This window comes from Molothrus aeneus, chromosome 7 (genome assembly GCF_037042795.1).
Source record: "Molothrus aeneus isolate 106 chromosome 7, BPBGC_Maene_1.0, whole genome shotgun sequence".
NCBI lineage: Eukaryota > Metazoa > Chordata > Aves > Passeriformes > Icteridae > Molothrus > Molothrus aeneus.
This window is the reverse complement of record NC_089652.1, coordinates 5,269,644-5,290,933: the sequence shown is the minus strand read 5'-3', so window position 1 is coordinate 5,290,933 and position 21,290 is coordinate 5,269,644. Positions and strand designations below refer to the sequence as shown.

Here is a 21,290-nt window from a genome sequence, read left to right as displayed (position 1 = left end):
TGGATGGAGACACCAGTGCAAAAGGATGCCCTGGGATGAAAGCACAGCCTGCAAGGTAAAGCCCAGGACTGGCCTTGATGGACTGGAGATGAGGGAAAAAAGTGAAATATACTTAACACTCAAGGTGGGTGGAAGGCCACTGAACCTCCAGGAGCTCCCAGCAGAGCACAGCTGTTGTGGGACATGTTGATCCCTTCAGACATGAATCCTGGTCACAAAGCAAGGGGTAGAAATAACCCAAAGCTTGGTTGTTTCAGCATTTTTATTAGACAAGTGCTCCACTCAACAGTTGTACACATGGCCCTGATGCTCCCCTGATCAGTGCACAAACCTTGGGACATTATGCTCTCATGCCACTCTGACCCAGGCTGCACAAACCATCTCCTTTTACAGAAGTGGTGCCCAGGAGAAACCCAGGCTCAGAGCAGTGTCCCTGTACTGCCAGCACACCAGCCAAGCTGGGAGGTAACTTCAAGTGCTGTTTGATTAGGCAACTCCTCTCTGCTTCCCAGTCACCTCCCTGTGCTGCTCAGGTCCTGTGAATGACAGGGGATGCTTGCTGCTGTGTCCACATGAGCCTGAGCCTTCTGACAGGGATGCCCACCCTCAAGGAGATGAGCTTTTCTGCAGTTCAGGCTGTCTTCTGATGGACTTTCAGAAACCTATGAGGGCAGCAGGAGTGTGGGCTTTGAGGAAACAAATCAGCATTCCAGGGCTAGTTTCTGCTCCTTGCCTACCCAGGAGGTTCTTGTGGAGCTCCCTGTGCCACTGGGGCTAAGCTGCCCTGCATTCAGGCACGTGTGAGTGTAACCCTGCCAGCTTTGGTGGCCCTGATTTGCCACTGCTGGCCCAGGAGAGTGGCTGTGCTGCCCTGCTATTTCTCCCCTGCCCTTCTGGGACTTGAGGCCCTCAGCAGCTCAGCCCCTGAAAGATGAAAACCCACAGCCACATTGGGCAGGCTGAGGAGCTGCTCTCAAACAGCACAAAGCTGTGTGGCTGCATCAGTAAACTTCCCTGAGCTCAGTGTTTAGCTCATGCTCAGTGCTAAGAAAGTGGTTTACAGAGCCAGGCCCCAAATTTCTGTGAACTGGTGCAGCATCAGCTAAGGATGGAAAAGCACATCTACTCCCTGCAAGTACCTGATCTGCCTGACACATCAAAGCCAGTTAAGCCAGTGCAGATTTTCCAGGTGGGTAGATGAGTGGTTGCAAATCAAACTACAACAAGCAGTAGCAAGGCAAACAAGTGACTCAAATTATCCAGGTTTGGGAAAGCTTATAAAAGAAAACATGTAAATAACATCCATACAGCCAATAGCTTAAGCACTGTCAGATCTCAGTGGCTTACATTTCTTTTCCCTTGTTCCTGCTGGTGGGCCCCTGGCACCACCTAATACACACATTTAAATAAAGACTGCAAAATAAACACTCAAAGCTAACAAGAAGAGACCACAAAAGCAAGCATGCTTAGCTCACTTTTGGACTGGAGTTTGCCATTGGATGACCAATGGAATAGCAAGGTTTAATGTAAGATGGCAGTGGATTACTTGTCTGTCACTGGAACAAATGCACAGAAGAGCTATATATAGCCTTTGCCTTTAGAGCAGATAGGTGCAAACTCAGGACAAGCCTTTGGCATGTCAGTCCCAGCTCTGCCAGTTGCAATATGATATTAAAAATATACATAAGACTCCACAGTCCATCACATTCACTTCACGTGGCACAGCCCAGATACTGAACCATCTGCTCTCTGGGTGCTCAGAAAGAAAACACTTGAAAACAACTTCCAGGGCAATAGTCTCAGTTTTCCATCTGTTGTTCTCCAAAGGCAGCTAAATTCCTGCAACTATTTGTTAGCACAAAAAGAAAATAAATAGCCCAGGTTACATTCAATAGAAAACTTCTTCCCAGGAAATGGGATACAGGAAATAGCAAAACTCTGTAGCCAACAAAATACTCTACAGTTCTCCCTGCTCCCACCTGCAGCCCTGAGTTTTTAAGGGACACCAGCAAAATCTGCATTCTGTCTTTTAAACTAAACAATGTAATGAGATAACTAGAAATGTCAGAGAACTCAGCATGCCCCCAGGAGGATGGATTTACGTTCAGTTAGGCGAACAACAGTGAGTCTGGAAAAAGGAAAAAGCAGCCTTGAACTGCATTTCCAAGTGCAGAAGGACAAAGGGCAGCAAACTGCCAAGCAGGATTCAGATTCAGAGTTCAAATGCAGGGAACTTGGCCTTGGTAGGCACCAGCAGGTCAGCAAGAAAGTAAATTGTTCCAGCCATTCCTGAGGATGAAAAAAAACACACTGTGCTTCAGAGAAATTCCCTTTAGGCACCATTTTTCTCAGTTATCCAGGGAGGGAATGAGTTATGAAGACAGGAGAAAAGGTCCTAAATACTTTTCAAGGTCTGAGCCCAGGTTTCCCAAGCAACTTTGGTACCTCAGTGTGGAAAAGCATTTTGAAATTAATCAAATGTTGAAAAACACCTGGCAAAATGCCATGGGTCTTTTCTCCACTCCAGCTCCCTCTCTTCTGCTTTACCCATTCACAAGTTCAACACTGGACAGCTTTGTCAAACTCTTGACAAAGTCCTTGAGACACTGCTGCCCAAGGTCCTGACTGATGGAACTTTTCCTGTCCCTTGGCCTGCAGCAGCCTGGGGAGATCAGGGCAAGCTGGGGGGCTGGTTCCTTCAGCAAATACCTGCTGATGGCACATTTGGGGGGAGCTGTTAGCAGGAGGCACAAAGTGCCATAGGAGCCACCAAGGCCCATAACAGCAGCTCCATTTGTTCCTCACCTTTAGAATCGAACTCATGAAGGATTTCAATCCTTAAAAATGTACAGAAAAGAGAGAAGCCTGGCTACAAATACCCAAAAAGAGCCATGAAAGAACTCTCCTTGAGATCTGTGTGTAAATCTGTGTGGGAGGCCTGAGAGGACAGACAAGATGCTCCACCTAAGACATTATCCTGTGCTACAGGGAGACTGCTTCTGGGCAAGGGTAGAAAAACCCAGTGGGCACAATTTTCTTTCCATCCTCTACACTGAGTTTTGCAAAGACTCCAGTGGAGCTTGTATTCTGTTTTCCTTGGTGCTAGAACAGCTTAGATCCAGGAGCAAAACACAAGGATATAGACTGAGATTACCTTCAAAGAGAGAGAATGGTGTGTCTGGAGTCCGGCACCCATGCTGCCCATAGCTTAAACACCACTCTGCAAACTGAGAAAAGAGGTACAAAAAGTGTCCAAATTTCATTAAAGGCAAGTCTTGAGAAGAAAATTCTATCCCTTGTCCCCACACTACCCCTTGCAGAGCAAGGCTTCTGAGGGAAATCCCTTCTGTACAGGCTGTAAGACAGTGACTGCACTGTTGAAGAATTACTCTGGTGCAGCTGGTCAGATCTAGCTGCATGTCTGCCCCACTAGAAATTGGGTTGCAAAGGCAAAGGCAGTGATGTAGAAGGCACACACACTCTTACCTTGCAGGCCCTGTAGAGGTATTTCATGTTCTGAGTGAGGTTGTACAGTGCCAGGAAGGCATAAGCATTGCCAGCTGTGCCATGGCACAGCCCATAGCCTTTCTTCAGTAACCCATACTGCCAGATCACTTCTGCACACTGCAGGGCATCATTCAGGTACTGCTGCTCCCCAAAGACCTGTGGAGACAAGAAACTGTTGTCCTTGCTGAGGCAATGTCCTCCAAACAAAGAGCATCCCTGTGGGATGCAGAGGCTTGGGTGTCCTGCTGAAGTGACTCTGCTGTTTACTTTTTAAGGAGGGTATTTTTGATATCATGAGTGGGGATGTAAGACCATTACTTCACACACAACTAGCTGTCACCATCCATCACCTGCAGCAGGGCAGCCCACACAACTGATGGGTATTTTCAGAAATGTTTTCTTAAAAGATTAATTTCTATATCAGAGGTTAGTGTGGGGTGATTTCACTGTAACAAGCCATCCTACTTCCAAGCAAAGGGGGTGTCCCAGCATCTTCTCCAGAGGAAGTTTCACATGTAGGGGTCTCTGAAGGGTCTTTGCAAGGTGTCTGGTACCTTGTATGCCTGGAGAAGCATGTAGATTACACCTGGTGCTCCATGGCACCAGTGCACGAGGAGGTCTCTGGTGTCACCGATGCAGGGAGGGTAATTGCCAGATGGGAACTTGAGCTGGCAGACATAGTCCACACTGGGCTTGACTGTGTTGTGCAGCTTTACTTGGCTCACTCCAAAGCCAGGCTAAGAGACAGAAAACATTTAAATCAGGGAGAATTACCATTCTGTCTGTCCCCAAGAGACCCAAGGTCTGCCCAAAAGGTGGAAACAAAGTCAACTATGGCTACATTCCCTCTTGCTCCTTGTAAATTAAGTAATTTCTTTGGTTTGGCCTTTCATACTTCACAATTACCTACTCAGTCACTGGTTGTTCTGCCTTTTGGCAAGAACTTATTTCTAGTCCTACCCTTGCATCCCAGAAACAAAGACTGTTCCTAGCATGTCACCTGGTCCTCTAAGCAAGAGAGCTTGCTGCTGCTTTTCCTAAAGATGAGCAGAAATAGCTTCAGGTACCCAGAGCTAAAGTAAAGCACTAACAGTCTAAAATCAGTATTAAGGATGATTCCTTGCACCTAGAGCATCTCAGCCCTTAGCTGCTGGGCCAGCCCAGCTGGCAGGCTGCAATTCTGAATCTTCACAGATGCTGCTGGGTGATTTCAAGAGGCTGACTTCACTGCTGACCTCAGATGAATGCAAGGGAGTGGCTTCAGTGTCCCAAAGACACTGCCCCACATGAAATCTGTGCAGCTCTAATTTCCCATGGCAGACTGCAATGAACACTCTCATCTAAGGATCACACTGTTCTCAGGCTGGGAACTGGAAAATGAAAAATCAATACTTGTGCTGTAAAACCATTAGAGATGAAAGATGTTTTCCTCTCCATATTTCACATTCTTGCTTCTTCCAAGGCTTTTTGTGCATCATGCTTGGCTGATCCAGGCTCCTTTTACTTCATATAGCAGAGAAGCATAAAGCCTATGCAGTATTTTATGGGAAACTAAAATTTAAACAGCCACTTGGGAACAAGCTCAGGGACTTGGTACAAATTGAGGCTCACAGCACATTGCTGTCTCCCCTGCTCTTAGCTTGCTATTCTGTGCTTCTGGGCAATAACCACCTTGCATCCCCCTCCTGCCAAATCTTCTAAATCTAATCTTCTTAAAAACCATCAACCACCTCTTCCTCCCTGAGCAACAGAAAAGTTATATTCACAGGACTTCTACTGATCCTGTATATGGACTTTAACTTTGACTGAAGGAAAGCTCAAATCCTTGAAAGCTGGTGGCTTCCTTTTCCACCTGCTCTCAGAGTTATATCTAATAAAATATTACAGACTATTTCTACACCAAAATAATTTGTGTTGCTCATGGGTGCTCTTAATGCTTTAAGAATTCAACGTTATTTTTGCTGTTATTTTTCTGAGTGCTTGAGCACTGTAAATATATGCACAAAGGGACCCACACAGGGGAATTATCACCCTCATTTTTTTCAGAGCCAGTACAGGGAATATTGACAGAACTCAGTGAGTTGTGCAAAATAGTGAGAAAGCACCAAAGCAAAGGGGTACTGCATCTCCCAGCTTCTTGTCTCGCTCTGCCTGCTTCAGGCACTGCAGAACTCAGTTCCTTTATGAAAGTCCCACCTCTTTCAAACTTAGAAGCAGGTTCTGCTTTGGATACAAAGGCATTTCCCACTTTCCTACTATGAGCACAATTTTTTTCACCATGCTTTTCTCTCAGAGATTCTCACTCTAATGATCTGACACTGCTCCAAGTAACCACCTCAGAAAATGCAGGGAGCCAACAGATACCAACAAATGTGAATAATTTAGAAGCAATTTACATTAACATAAGGGAGAAACTCAGACCCAGCTGAGCTACAGGCCTCCATTATGTGACACTGCTGGTTAATGCAGGTCACGTTTCTCCACAGATCTCCAAGGTCAGAGATTCAATCTTAGATTTGAAGAAAACCTTTACAATTGGAACCTAGCATGATAATCACATGGCTAGGTCCATCAGACAAGGTATCTTTCCCAGTTTGACATTACCAAGAGCCAATTCAAAGGCTGTTCCTTGTTCAAAGAAATGTGAAACAGTGCTAAGGGCCCATCCCCTCATGTTTCTTACCTGCATGAGATAGTAGTAGATCCCAGCCAAACCATGGGCTGCTCCTACATAGTACTCCTGGTACCACTCAAACATCAGTGGGCTCTTTGCTGTGAAGTTCCTCTTTTTGGCTAAGTTCTCTCCTGAGGCTACAACTGCTTCACAAACCTGTGAAGGGATGAGAACAAATGTGGGTGAGGGAAATGTTGCTGTCCTGGACACAGCACAGTGAGTATTGTGACACAGAACAAGATTTGTTTTTCTGCCCAAGCAGAGGGTGGAATGAAATGTATGCCAGTCCAGTACTGCCTATGGATTTACATGGACAGCAGTGCTTTGTCCCTTTGGAAGAAAAGCAGGTATACCATGATGTGGTTTCTCCCTTATTGCCAGAGTTCTTTACATCTAGCATTGATTTTTACCTGCCCCAAGATGAGTTGCATGGGAAGAGACAGACAAGAAATCAGCAAAAGGCACAGTACCTGCTGAATGTGACTCTGAGGGATCTTTTCCTCTCCGAAGTGCTTGTTCACAAATATCAGTGCAGAGAGATAGCCCATGCGCCCGTAGAGGAGCTCATCTGGCACTCGGGGGTCAGCCTTGTGCAGGTGCAGCAAACTGCAATGGAACATCCCCATAGGGGAGATGAGAGGGAAATGCACTCAAACATTACACTCAAAGCCATAGACAAGCACTAAGGCTGGAGCTCAAAACTCAAACCCATGGTTTGTTCCTTCATGCTGCTGTATCGGAAATCAAAGCGACCCTCGTGGCAGGGAGAAAGACAAGGAGGACTCCATCTTGGCAGAAGGCTAATTAATTACTTTATTATACTATCTTATTCTGCACTATGTTACACTATAATATACATTACATCTAAACTGAATCTGCACAAGCACCCAACTCAACTCAACTGCCCAGAATCTTGTGACTGCCTGCTGACCAACAGTCTGGACACACGCTTGTCCCTGATAGGCCAAGGAAACAAATCACCATCCCTCTGGGTAAACAATCTCCATATTGCATTCTGCTTTGGCACAACACAGGCACTGCAAATGAGGTAAGAATTGTTTTGATCATTCTTTTCTCTGTTTCTCTCACTGCTCCTCTCAGGTTCAGAGAATGTGAATCCCACACTGCTGTGCCCTAGGAGCTGTCAGGCCGGGCTCTGGCTCTCAGCCTTCCACTGCACGAGGTGTGGAATCACCTCTCCCCTTCTGCCTTTTGTTTGGCTGATTGCTTCAGTCTGCTCTGCTCTTCACTCATACTATGTGCTTGGGTTTTAGAGCACCAGCTTGGAAAGCTACAGGAGGGGGAAACCTGGGCTGAAAGAAATGGTCAGCATAAAGCTGCTGACTGCTCAGGAAAGACTGCCCACCATTATCTCCTTGTGATGTTATTGGCAAGGGGGACATTGCCAAAAATCACCACTTTCAAATTATAGGGCTATCCTTTTAATTTGGCTGCCTAAGGAATATTTGAAAGTCAAACTAGTGCTAATGGTATGTGGAAAAATCTCACCCCTAATGCTCTCAAGTCCTGATAGAGAAGCCCCTTGCTCTCCATGCCTACAAATAGCCTGGGCTATGCTGTCAGGTGAGAAAGAGGTGTCTCCATGAGCTAAAAATTTAGGACGTGGAGCTACACATGTTGTTTAACATCAAGCTGCTGTGGCACATGGAAGAAATATCCTCTAGGGAGAACTGAGCAGCAGTGAGGACAGCTTAGCAAAGTGGAAGTGCTGGGGCTGGCTGAGGACAGCTTGCCTGGCACCAGGCTTTAGCCCACAAGTGCAGAGTGAGGTCTGCTGCAGTCAAGTATTTTCTTTGCCACTTTTGTATTATGATATTGCAAAGCTGGTGATGTTCCTGTGGTGCTAACAGAGATTGACAGCACTTCACACTGGTGCTTTGTAGCCCAATTCACCCTTGATGCAATTTTTCCTTTGTTTTGTCTCTCATCACACTTCCAGAAAGACTGGATGTCCTTTCCTGTCAGGGCAGCAGGTAGCAGTGTGTTTGGATTTGGCTTTATCTTTCTGTTCACCTGTAAGACAGCAATCTGAAAAGTGCCATCACTTTTAAAATATCAGTGTAAGTGGCTTTAAGGCTATTCCCTGACTGTTTCCAGCTGTGAAACCAGCCAGGAAAAGCTTTGTGTGTGCTGATGTTCCCTGCCACAGAAGAACAGAAAAGGTGCCTTGACAGCCTTGGCTCCCTGGGCTCCAGGGACTTTGCAACACTGAGTTGCAAAGAAGGAACCAAATGCCTCAAGTAGAGAGGATGCTGGGCTGTTACTCCTCATGGCAGGAGACTTTTATCCCCTTGGCACTGGACTCAAAGTGAGCAGGGATTTTGAAGGAGAAAGGAGGGAGCAGTGTCTCAAGGTGGATGGGCTCTTGTACCACTTGACATGTGGACTGCTCCATGGAGGAAGTTTCTTTAAACCCAAGAGACAGACTTTACACTCAAGGCATGGGTTCTTCTCTCAGCTGCAGGAGCTGAAAGGAAAGGCCTTGTGGCACCTGTTGCAGAGTCTAAGCAAGGCAGATGAAGAGGGTTTCCAAGGAGCTATCTGGACAAACAGACTCTGCCTAGCAGCAGGCTGGCCAGAAGGGAAGCTGGCTGGTGATGTTGTTCAGCTCTGAGATGTCAGGAAATGTCAGGTGACAAAGAAGGAATGGATGGATGTGTAATTTTAATACCAATGTTAGGGATTTTCTCAGTTCTGGATGTGATATCTTCTTTTTATGGGGAAATCTGGAGCAACTGGACCACTTTTCTTGTTCTTTGTGCATTACTGCTTTACCTCTAACTGCTTTTCCAGCAGGATCATCAGGAGAGGAAGCCTGCCAGGAGTTTCTGCTGTTTTTGAGAAAGAGATGCCTGGGATGCTGCTGGACTGATTGCATGCAGAATACATTTCTCAGGTGTGTGGGGTAAGTTGTGGTCTCTGAAAGAAAGAGCCACTCCTATCCACATCATCAGCCTATCACCTCAACTGTCAACAATCAGTGGTTTCTGCACAGAGGGAAATCAAGGCAGCTGTACAGCAAAATGGGATTTTTGTACACCATTGGCTCTGAAAGCAAAGCTTTGACCTTCTGAATTGGTGGGAAGTGCCAGGAAAAAGAGGGCTCCTAGAACATGGCTCAGATTTTCACAGGCTCTTGGAAAATAGGCTGCCCTGAAACATTAGTGTCTCTAGAGCATAAAAGCATATTTTTTGGTCATGAACTCATTTAGGAAAAAGCAAGCTTCTCTCTGTTCCACTGTAGGTAAAACCTGGCTGATGGATTCTCTCCACTGGCTCTGTAAAGATGAGGTGCTTTAAAGGATAGAGGACAAAATGCAGAGAGGCCCTTCTTCTCCAAGAGCTCTGATGAAAGTGCTCTTTCTGTGCACTTGCACTGCACAGCTTAGCAATTGCTCTGTAACTAAACAGCATACTCAAAAACCATTTAAGAGTTTTGATTCAGGGAGCTACTTCTCAAAGAAATACTCTATTTTAAAGGAGCATGGTCAGGCTAACTGCTCTGGGAATTGGTGGCAGAGTAAGGACAGTAGAACTGTACATTTGAGAAAGCCACATTTTTCTGTTTTCCTCTTGCAGGTGTATGAAGAAACCAATTTCCAGTGTTCTGACTTTATTATACCATTAGATGGCAGTGCAAAATCAATCACGAGATTCCATTCTGCCACCAAACCACAAGCAAAACAAGAGGGATATGGGGAGGGGAGACCTCAGCAAGAAAACATGAATTAGGGACTGTTTTTACAACCTGGAACTTATGCACTGACCACAACTGACCAGTACTGTTTGATAGATTAATTCCCTTTTTGTTAACAAATATGTTCATCTCAGTGAGACTTACCACTCTGTCAAAGTAAAATCTAACCCACAGATTATTACCAGAACAAAGAAAGAGTTCTGTCCTCAGACAGAGGACGTTGTATCTACATATGTGATTGTATCTGCATAAACCAGAAGCTATTCTTAGTTAACGGAGTGGAACTTGGTGTCCAAACCATACAGACACCTCTGATTCCCACCTGTGGCTTTTTTAATTGCTATTATGCATCACTTTCTCATGGCTGTTTAAGGGCAGTCAGTGCTCTGAAGCATCAGGGGTTTTGTCTATCTTTGTGCTGATCAGGTAGAAGTGGAAACTCTCTACAGGGCTGTTTCTCTCCTTCTTAAAACCCATCTCCCTTAACTAAGAAATGCTTGCAAATACATCTCCTTAACTATTTTCCTTCTTCTGCCACATGCTGATCTATGACAGCTTGTTTGTCCTTTTCTTGTCTTAAGTACCCAACAAAAATGCATCTGAAAACAGTCGAGGAAAGACAGGAAATAGAAATAAATGAATCATAACCAGCTGCATTCTGCAGTTGAAAGGGATGCTGTCAATCTTAGGTTTAAGTCAAAGACAACTAATAAACAGCAAGTGGAAGCAAGTACCAAAATTAAATCTAATAATCTTACCACATTTTTCCTTTTCATCAAAATGACTGCAAAGCTAAATTAAAATGTTCTCAAAAACCACCAAACCCCACCTTCTGGGGTTTTTTTTGTTTTTAATTTTGGCACTTTTTTTCTTCCTGTGTTTATCAGAATTATTTTTAAGATGGCAGTAGCAGCTGAACAATAGAGGCTTGCAGGCTGCCATGCAAACATCTTTGTCCTTAAACCACCTCTTTCACCAGGGCAGGAAAAGTTTGTGCTGCCTTGCTAACTGACTGGACTATTTCTCACACAAGACTGCAACAAAATGTCATCACATTTGTCAGAGAGTGCCTCATCCAAGCCCAGAGCAGCTCTGTGAGCAAGAGGAAGGTCAGGACAGAGACATAAGCAAGGCTTTTACCGGATGATGCAGTCTTCTGCCTGCTTCTGGTTCTGCAGCTTGTGGTAGACAACAGCAGCCACTGCCAGGGGCCCAGCATCACCACACAGGAATGTGATGGATCTCCTGGTCAGGCACCTCAGGCTCTTCTTCACGTACTCATGGGCCACCTGAAGGTAGGCTGGGTCTCCATACACATCAAACAGGTGCAAATACAGCAAAGCAATGCCTGCAGAAGGAACAGAAAGGTTGCATCCACTAGAAATGTTTGCTCTGTTACTTCAGTGAAGCTAAAAGTCTGGCCTGGCCCTCATCTAGGGTATAAGCCTGACAGGCTTCTCAGGGACTCAGCTTCCTTTCCTTGTAACTTGCTGCTGCTTGTGAGTGGATGGCAGGTCAAGACAACAGCAGGGTCTGACCCAGGAAGGCCTGCAGAACAGAATTGCATAAAATTTTATATACAATTACATACAATTTTCATATACAATTACATATATATGTAATATTGCATATTTTAATATACAATATACATACAATTTCATATACAATTCCTTTATACCCAACTACATAGAATTTTCACAGCAAGGAGCAAAAGATGAGACTTAGACAAACCCACCTAAATCCATACACTGTACCTGTGACTTTTGCTCAACAGTGAAAGGGGAAAAAAAATCATCTTTGGGAAGATAGTATTTGTGAGAGAGCAGAACTGAGTTGTCACCTCTCCATCTCTTCCCCATGCTTAGGGGGTAAAGGGTTGGGTCACTTAGCTTGGACTGGATTTTAAAAAAGTGACACACCATCAGCACTGAGAAACAGCATCCTTAGGACATCCAGACATCCTACTTGACTCTTTTTTAAAATTTCCTTCTATTATTCTTTTAAAATTCCTTTCCACTGGGAAGCACCAGCAAGGTTGTTGCAGTTCCCTGGACATCATCTCCTTCTGTTGAGCACGTCCCAAGCCCTAAAGCAAGGACTGGTGCATCCTAGAAAAAAGGGACTGCCCAATTCTCCTCTGCAGCAATCACTCATGAGATCAGCCCTTGTCTGAAACACAAACAGCTGCCTGGAATACTGGAAAAGGCTGCATGGTCCTCACTAGAGGTTTCCAATGGACTGGCCAGCTACAGAAACGGTTCTGCTACTGAGCAGTGTCATCAATTGCTGCCCTTTGCCTCTGTGTGCCTTGTCTTCAGCCAGCTCTTGAAGCTTTCATTTGGTGAATGAGGAGCTCTCAGTAAGTCTGTGCCTGACAGGTCTGTCACACTTGAACCCTACTTCTGATCTGGGAGCCATCCTCAAACCTGCACTTAAGAAAGCTACTGGCCTACATCACTTTGAGAAGAGCTTATTTCTCCCCTTCACAATAACCATTTCTAAGAAGACTCAGGTCCTGCATTAAGCCTAAATTAATAGAGCCAATCTCTGCAGATTTTGATGTGTTAAGGTCAAGGGGGCAAGCGTGCTGCAGAATTACAGTCCAAGGTACTGAGGACAATTTCAAACTTGGATAATTTTCTCATTTTGCATGGGTACTCTCCAAAGCTTCATGCTACAGACAATTCAATTCCACATGTACATTATGTATAAAATTTCCATTTCCTGCTGAAGCTAATAACCTTGTTCTCTCTCTAAGCAATTCAGTGCCAGCAATTCTAGAGAGAGCTCAGCTGTACAGTGGCATCACTCAAGTCTGTAAGGATGTGGATATGAAGCCCTTCTTTAAAGGGAAACCCTTCTTTTCCAGCTACAAAATGTCAAGTGACTCTCCTTGATTTATTTAGTACCCAGCACATCTTCTAGACTCTTATTAGCCTGATAGCTGTCTGAGCACAACTTGCACTCTTGACTTATCTGCTTTAATACAGAACTTTTAGCTTTGTAAGTAGTTTCTATTCCCACTGCCATTATACCACCCTAATTATGCACATAAGTATCCTGCCAAGACCACTGCAAGGATTGAATTCTTAGAAAGTAAATCTCAGCATTGTTTTCCTCTGATTTCTTTGCCTCTCCTCTTTTATAACATTTCTCAGCCCTTATCCTCTCAGGCCCAAGCATCTTTGGAAAGACTCCAAAAAACCAATGACCTGTGCTAAAGGATGAAGCTGCTTTCCCAAAACATTCACTTTTCCTTTTTATTTAAAACTGTAAGATCTTATAAACTGCATCTAAAGCCAGTTTTCTCAATTTATTCCTGCTGTCATTTGATACTGGCAATAATCCAGGTACCCATGAAAGCTGTTTGCTTACCCTGTTCTGTTACAGTTGGGCAGAGAAGAGGAGAAAAAAATTAACAAAGGGCTCATGGGATGACATAAGGATTGGGAGAAAAAAACACTCTAAGGGAAAAACAGGTTCAAATTTAAAGGTATAAAGTAAATTTATTATTAACAGAGTTAGAGGAGGATAATGAGAAGTAAAATAAGCCTTTAAAATACTTTTTTCTCCCCCAGGCCCTCCCTCCTTCCCACTGACAGCAGAGGGAGACAGGGCATGAGGGTTTTGGTCAGTTCATCACTCGAGATCTTCTTCTGTTTGCTCAGGGAAAAGAGTCTTTCCTCTGCCATGGGGTCTCTCCCATGGGCAAAGTCACTCCAAAACTGTTGTGGCAGGGGTCACTTGTCCACGGGGTACAGTCTTTTAAGGACAGGCTGCTTTAGTCTGGAAGCAAGGGCTGTCTCTCTATCTCTGGAAGCAGGAGCCCTCTTGCTCTATTTGGGTCTCCCACTGGATCACAGCTTGCTCTGGCATCCACCCTCTCCAGCATGAGCGCTTCTCTCACTGGCTGTGAGTGGATCTATGCATCCCCTGTGGACTTCATGCATTACAGGGGCACAGCTGCTTCCCCATGGTTCTCACCACGGCCTGCAGAGGAATCTCTGCTCTGGTGCTCAGAGCACCTTCTCGCTCTTTCTTTCCACTGCCCTTGGTGCTGCCATGTTTTTGCCCACATGTCCTCACTTCCTCCTCCTTCCTGACTAGAAGACAAACTGCTACTTGTAGTACCACTGTCAACAACTCCCACCAATTCAAAGACTCCTGCAGGATTCTGTAGCACTGAGAAGTTGATCTCATCTAGGTTCCATGCCAGGGAATTGCCCATCCTGTTTCTGTGCTGGCCAGGCAGTCCTGACACCATCGTGTGGGCAGTGGCAGCCGCTGGTGCTGTTTAATGCCTCTCATGTGGAGAGGTGTTAAAAATAAACTCAAGGTGTGCAGGTCCCACAGGTACATAAGGTGTGATCTGCAGTCTCTCTGGCTCATGTCTCCGTACATGTGGGGTGCAGGGAAGGAGAGGCTGCCAGCCCAGCCCTACCCTTTCAGCCACAGTGTATTGCCACAGGCTGTGCCAGCATGGCGGCGGCCACGGGGCCTCCCCATCCCTGGGGAACAAACTGCTCTCTTTTGATCTTCCTCTTAACTATGTCATCATAGAGATGTTACCACCCTCAGCATGTCCATCTTCAGAGCCATCAAAGATTGGCTCTGTAGAACATGGTAGAAGCTTCCAGCAGCTTCTCACAGAAGGTACCCCTGTGGCCCTCCCCTGCTACCAAAAATCAGGCTATGCCAAATCAACACAATTCCTCAAGGAACTCCTTCCTCCCAAACTGATCAGAAGGGTGCAAGCAGTGCTGCCTTCAGCATTCTGGACACTCTGTTGCCACCTGTGAGCCCCAGAGGGGACAAGGCAGCAGAGGAGGGCAAGCACAAGCATGAAGAGGCAATGTTGACAGGCGTATGTAGAGGGATACAAAACAAAGTCAGCTGGGTGGGGATATCTGGTGTTAACCTGTGTGCCAAGGTGCAGGCAGAGCATTTCAGAGGCAATGCAGGTCAGAGACAAGAGTATCCAGGCAGTGAACTTGGTTCAGTTAAGGCAGCGTTGCTCTGCAGAAGCTCTTCCACAGCTCTGCCCCACTCCCTCTCCAATGCCCTCCTCACCCCAACTGACTGGGTAGGTTTGTGACTGACTGGGTGTTTGTTTGGCATGCTTTAAGTGGTATACAAACACAGCATCACCAGACACATGGAGCTAGGTAGGCTGTGGATCTGCTCCATTTCTGTGCGCCTTGGAGGTCTGGTGTTCAGTGTTCCACTTGGAAATGTGATCTAATTTTGTGACCTCTGACTGTTTCCAAGCAGAATGCCATACAGTGGCTGCCTGTGGCCTGCTACTGCCAAAGAGGTCTGGGCTTTGTTCTGTTGATTTTTTACTACTGGACCTTTTTCTCTGTAGTTTCTCAGATGTCCATTTTTTTTTGCTTCTAGCCCCTGCTGCAGATCTGAATGAGATGGGGAATGCATCAGGGAGTCCTTGATGGTACAGGGCTGCACTGAACACGTGCTGCTGAAGGACCAACAGGGCTCTGCTTACTGAAACAGCCACTCCAGCATGCAGAAAGCCAGTACACAGGAGCTGAGTGTCAATGCTTGCTCACCGCAGGAAATCAGAAGGCCAAAGTCAATCCTGTGTGCCTCACAAAGCCTGCTTAGTCAACACCTTCAGAAGGACAGTAAACAGCACCTCTCTCCTCTCACCCTCCTGCAGGGTAGGTAGAGAGTTTTGCATTAGAGATTTCTTTAGAGTGAGGCAGTGGAGTTACAGACTATTGTGCCAGTTACAGCCAGTTTGTGCTGATGCCCTGACTTCAGCAACCATTGCTTTCAACAGAGCAGGCACTGCTGGAAATATCAGGGAAGGTCTTGCTTGTGAGCTGAAGCTCTGCAGTAGGCAGAAATGTGAGCTGAAGCTCTGCAGTAGGCAGAAAGAGAATCTCATCCATATGATCATTCTGTTGATCAAAGAGAAGCTGTGCCTCAACTTCTCTGCAAGTTTAGACTTGCTCTTTTGTTGGCCTGCAAGCAGTTTGCTTTGCAAGCAAGTTATGCCCTTAGACAGTTCTGAACATGCCTCCTTACCCAGCAGGAGCTGAGCTGAGCTTCTTCTACCAAGGAAAGGAGGTTGCCACAAGAGGATATTTTGTTCCAAACCGACCAACTTGAGTTTTAAAGATATCAGAGATCTTGCATTGACCCAGGGCAGTAAATCAGCCAGCAGCCTCAAAACAGGAAGTCAAACACAGAGGAAGAAGCAGAGTCCTTTCTCTGCACAGTGATGAAGCCCGATGGTTTCTAGTGAGACAGCTGATGTAATTTTATTAAGTCAGGCATGGGGCAAAAGAGCAGGGATGCCCAGCTTTACTGCCCAGCTCAAAGGATAATTAGCATTTCTCCTGGTGCAGACACATGGGATGCTACCTTGCACTCCTAAATGCATGCCAAAGCCACACTGCATGCAACAGTGAGACATCTCTAGAAGTCCATGTTCAGAACTGGCTGGGGAGTCAGTTTGCAGCTTCTCTTCTGACTGCATGATTGATTATCCAGGACACCTAAGCATTTATCCTGCCTTAAAACCTGGGTAACAGAGCTTCTTCTGGTAAACTTTTTACCCCATCACAAAATCCTACAACAGGTTAGGTTAGCAGGGATCAGTGGTGATGTGCTCCAACCCTCTGAAAGGAAGGTCAAGCTCAAATTTGCATGCCATTGCTCTGGGCCTTGTCCAGTCAAACACTGACTATCTCCAAGAACAGAAAATTCACAAAAACTACCTGCCAAGCATTTGGCAGGAATGTGGTTTATGTGAGTGACCCAAGGCACTCTATTATCTCTCAGCAAATGCAGCCTCACTTTCTCTTGTTCTGTAGGGATTATCTGAGGATTTCCATTATTCTGAACAGGACTAAAAGGGACATAAGTTCTCTGGGTTCTGGGTTAAAATGAACATATTGCACTAAAGTGAATGAAAAGTGTTTTTCCAGAAGTTTTTCTGAACTGGTTCAGCTGTAATTTCATTCTTACATGGCTTTCCTTTCGAAAGACAACTGAGCCCTGCTCCTTGTCCCTACTTGCCAGTGGGCCAGCTAAAAACTATGGATGGGGCAGGCCAGCTGAACTCACTGGGAAGTTTCAGAGGCCCTCTGTGACTAAGACATTGCCAGAGAAGGGGATGCTTGCATGGGAAACTAATTCCAAATGAACTACCACAGTGTGGAGGAAGGTGAATCTCTCCCTTATATACCTCATCACCCTGGAAGGATGCAATAGTCCAGTAAGCACTGGACTCAGGAGCATCCTGGCTTCTGCAGTCACTTGGTGACAGGAGTGAACTCCTTCCACTCCCTTTCCATCAGTTATGCTCCCAGTCAAGACAGTCTTTGGAGCAAGAGCAGGGCCTTTTGCATTATCACAAACACCAAAAGGCATCCAGGTATCCCTCAGTGTCCTCAGGCTAATCTGTCTGGAAATGGATGAGGCTGCTGTGCTTCTACCAGGATTTGAAATATTTCTGATTCAGAATTAGCTTAGAGCAGTTCAGCTTCCCTCAGTCAACACCATGATACCAGTGAAACAGATTAGGGAAAAACCTCTTCCCCTAAGCTGATGAAAAGCCAAAGTAGAACACAACAGCTGAGGCTGGTCTGTACCTAGGCATGTACCAGGGGCTGCCTATGGGGCCCTGATCTCCATGGGGAACTGAATGAGAATGTAACAAGCTGATTCAAATATGTTTTGAGGGCATTCAGCCATTCACTGGATAATCTTGATCCAAAGTGTGTTTTCAGTGCCTCTGAGCTGAAAACCTGAGTCCTTCCTTCCCTCAGCTCCAACTTCATGTGCCAAGAAGCTGTGGCTTCCCTGGCACGAGTGCACACTGGGGGAACAGGGCTTTGTCAAGTGTGGTGGGAAAGAAAAGAGCCCCAAAGTAAAATGCCAGCATATGCTGTGTATTACTGAATGCAGTGTAGTACACTCAAGCACGTTACATTTCACAGAGTTTGTGCCAAGAGAGCCATATTTCAAATCTCCCTTATTAGCGGCCACGAGAGTGAGGGTTGATTTCAGACTGCTGGGCAATGATTCACATGAGGAGATACTCAACAAGCCTTTCCTACACAAGCAATTACAGGAAAAAGCTGCTGTCTTGGCCCAATTAATTTTGTCTCTGGAAACCAGCTCTGAATAAATTAATATAGCTAGAATTGGAAAAGAATAGGGTGACAAAGTTATAGTGTAACATCTGCAAACTTCACCATGCTGGCTGTGACTTCCAGGAAATCTGCCCATGGATTTTTTTCTATTAGCCAAGGCAAGAAGGCTGTATGCCCATTGAGGAATGATCTCTGGGAAGAAAAAAGAAGAATCCCTCTTGAGAAACTCCCTTCCAAGTGAAAGCAAGCTGAAATCCTGAACCAGAGCTCTCAGCCACTGCTTCATAACTGCAGTCTCTTTCCAACACAAAGTACCTTAGGAGCACCTTCAGAAAAGGAACACGGCCTCTGGGGAAAAGTGTTTTCCTTCTCCCCAAGAGCAATCCTCACATGAGTACTCCTAACATCAACTATCCTCCTGCTTTGTCTCCTGAATTTTCTGGCCAGAGGCAGACTCTGCAATCATCACTGAAGACCACCCTTACCATAGCAGTGCTTCTCATCAGAGGGGACCCCAGCGCAGGGTCACACAAACTGGAAAACTGAACATGTCTGCCAAGGTGAAATCAGCCAGCACTCAGCAGAAATGTATAAATTCACTGGCAGCAGCAGCAGAGTGCTGCCAAGACAGCAGCTGATGAAATCGATGTTCTCCCACGCTGGAATTTAATACTGGCATCCTAGCATTTCTTATGAACTGCTCTTCAGTGCTCTCAGTGCCTGTCTGCCTTACTAAAATTTTGAAACAGGCATTTCTAGCACTGCTGTCATCAAGCTGCAACGTTAGTTTAGCACCAACACACTGAACACCACTCTCATAAGCAAACTGTTGGCATTAAGTTCCACAGCACCCACACACAAGCCAGCCACACCCAGATTGTACTGTAGAAAGTTGCCATTTATGATTGCAGTATACTGCAAAAAGAAAAGCAGCAGCACCAAAAAAATCTTGCAGCAAGCATGAGATTGATTTCAACTACCCTAGGGTCTCTGAATAGGGCCTGGCACAGCACAGAAGGCAGGAAAGATGTGAAAGCACACAGCAGCAGCTGATGTTGGGGCACACAGAAAGGTGTGTCCTCCCTGGCACCAGTGGGCAGAGACAGGGAGGCAAAGGCAGGGCACACTTCCAAGGAAGAAAACCAGGCTGAAAATGCAGAATAGGAGAAAGACAAGCTCTTGGAAGCTTTGCAAACAAGTTAGTATGAGGAAGGCTTCCACACCTTGTTATACTCACATTAGTATTTCTGCTCCTTCTGGCAGGAACTGGAGCAAAGCTAGCGCTCACTAAGTGGAGTGGCACTACCTGGGGAATAGGAATGGAGCAATCTTCCAATCAGACAAGGTCATCAGATAAATTACAGCCCGAACAAAAAAGACAGACATTATCTCAGGCCATTAAGCTCACTGCTGCCAGATGCAAGGGCTCCTTGCAGGTAAATGACTTAGCGTGTACACCTGCCTACTTCATGGAGCAGTGGATGAAGCACTGGTTTTGTGGTCATCATCGCCACCATGGCTAGATTTGGAGCATGTCCCTTTGAAGGCTCCCATGCCTACTCTCAAACAAGTGCTGGCTTTCTCCGTGGTGTAAGTCCAGTGCTATTAACCGAGACTAGACCCAGTCCTGCCCTGTGACAATGTGATCTTCCCTCTGCAGCACAAAACCTTCCTCAAAAATGGGGAGTCCAAAGAAAGACATCCCCTTGTTCTAATGGACTAAAACATGCAGAACAAGAGCCATTCTTGACGTGGATCTACCGTGACCATTCCAGTGGCCAAAAGCCAGGGTCTGCCAGGACCTGATCTAGAGGTGACCTCCAGGCAGCTCCTGCTCCATGGGTCCGACCCTACCTGTCCAGCCAGTGTACGCGGTGCAGTCATGCGGGTCGGCGGACTTGAGGCCCTTCTCCATCTGCTGCAGCAGCTCCCTGATTTTGTTATTCAGCCGCTGCGTGAATTCGGGGGTCAGCTGTGGAGACAAAACCCACCAAACATGAAGGCAACGCGGGTGGGCATCGGTACACCGGGCAGCCCCGGGGAACCGCGTTTGGAACCAGACAGGTGTCAGCTCTACACGGCCTGGGGGCAGATCCCCGCGGCAGAGCCTCCTCATCCCAGCCCCGCTCACCCGCCCGGCCGCGTCGAAGTAGCCGGTGGCCAAGGACTTGTCATAGTCCGCGTAGGGGTTCGGCAGTGCCCGCTGCGCCATCATCGTCCCGCTCGGCTCGGCTCGGCCCGGCCAGGCCCGCCCCAGCTCCGCCCCGGAAGGCGCCGCTGCCGCCGCTCGCTCCTTCCCGCGCCAGGGGCGGGCTCGGGGCCCGCGGCTGCTGCCGCCGGCGCTGAGGGGGCTGGGGGTGCAGTCCGGCCGATGCTATGGGGTCACAGCTTGTTGCCCCAGGTTGTGTCTGTTTTAGAGAGCCCTGTGGAGCTGAGGTCCCTTGCAGCTGATCATGCAGGGTTTCATGCAGCTGATCATCGAGGGGCCGAGTGCAGCTGGCCCTGTGGGGTTAGGGTCCCTCTGCTGCTGGGTCTCTGTGCTTTAGGCAGCCCTTCGGAATGTAAGGTCGCTCGCAGCTGGTCTTGTGGGGCTTGGGACATTGTAGGGCTGAGGGTATTTGTCACTGTCTGGCTTTGGGAGCCCTGTGAGATTTTGGGCCCCTTACAGGTGGCCCTGTCGTGTTTAAGTCCCATTCAGGGGTCCCTGTGGGGTTTGGTTCAGTTGGCTGTGTGGAGCTTGGAGGCCCTGTGGGATGAGGGGCCCCTCACACCAGCCTGGCGTGCATGGGCACCACATGGATTTGGGGCTAAGGTGGTGCTGACAGAGGGTCAGCCCAAGGAAAATGAGCTGAGCAGGATTTCCTCACTTGGGGTGGACCCAGCCTGGATGGGGGACAGGGGCTCTTCTTTGTTGTACCTTGCTGAGCTGCTGCATCTCATCTGTGCTGGCTGAGCTACATCTTCCTCATGAAGAGGTTAGGTCCCCATGAGTCCTTAGCACTCCTTAGACCTGAGGAGTGCTTTTCCTCCCAAGTGCAGCATAACTGTGCTGCCATGCTGCTGGGGGTCTCCTTGGTGTTGTCATGGGGCAGTGTGCCCCTGTGCAGCCACCCATGAACAATGTCCTTTGTGCTGCCAGGTAGCATTCATTGGGCTCACATGTCCTTGTGTGCTGTGTTCCTCAATCCAGGCCTTGGTGTAACACTGTGCCCAGCTCCCTTTCTTCTGACCCCGTGGACCTGGGATGAGTTGTGATGTCCCTGCTTGA

The 21,290-nt window shown here is 46.9% G+C and overlaps 1 protein-coding gene across 1 annotated transcript; it reads right to left on the bottom strand.

The window, feature by feature from the left end:
• Positions 1-248: 248 nt before the first annotated feature.
• Positions 249-20,274, bottom strand: LANCL1 (LanC like glutathione S-transferase 1). Its single transcript, XM_066553458.1, has 9 exons — positions 20,154-20,274; positions 19,877-19,994; positions 11,040-11,247; positions 6,652-6,787; positions 6,191-6,337; positions 4,062-4,244; positions 3,487-3,663; positions 3,155-3,227; positions 249-2,289 (listed from the first exon to the last, which is right to left on the bottom strand). Exons 1-9 carry the CDS (start codon positions 20,235-20,237, stop codon positions 2,213-2,215), a joined length of 1,203 nt encoding a protein of 400 aa, XP_066409555.1. The 5' UTR covers positions 20,238-20,274; the 3' UTR covers positions 249-2,212.
• Between the last annotated feature and the right edge of the window lie 1,016 nt (positions 20,275-21,290).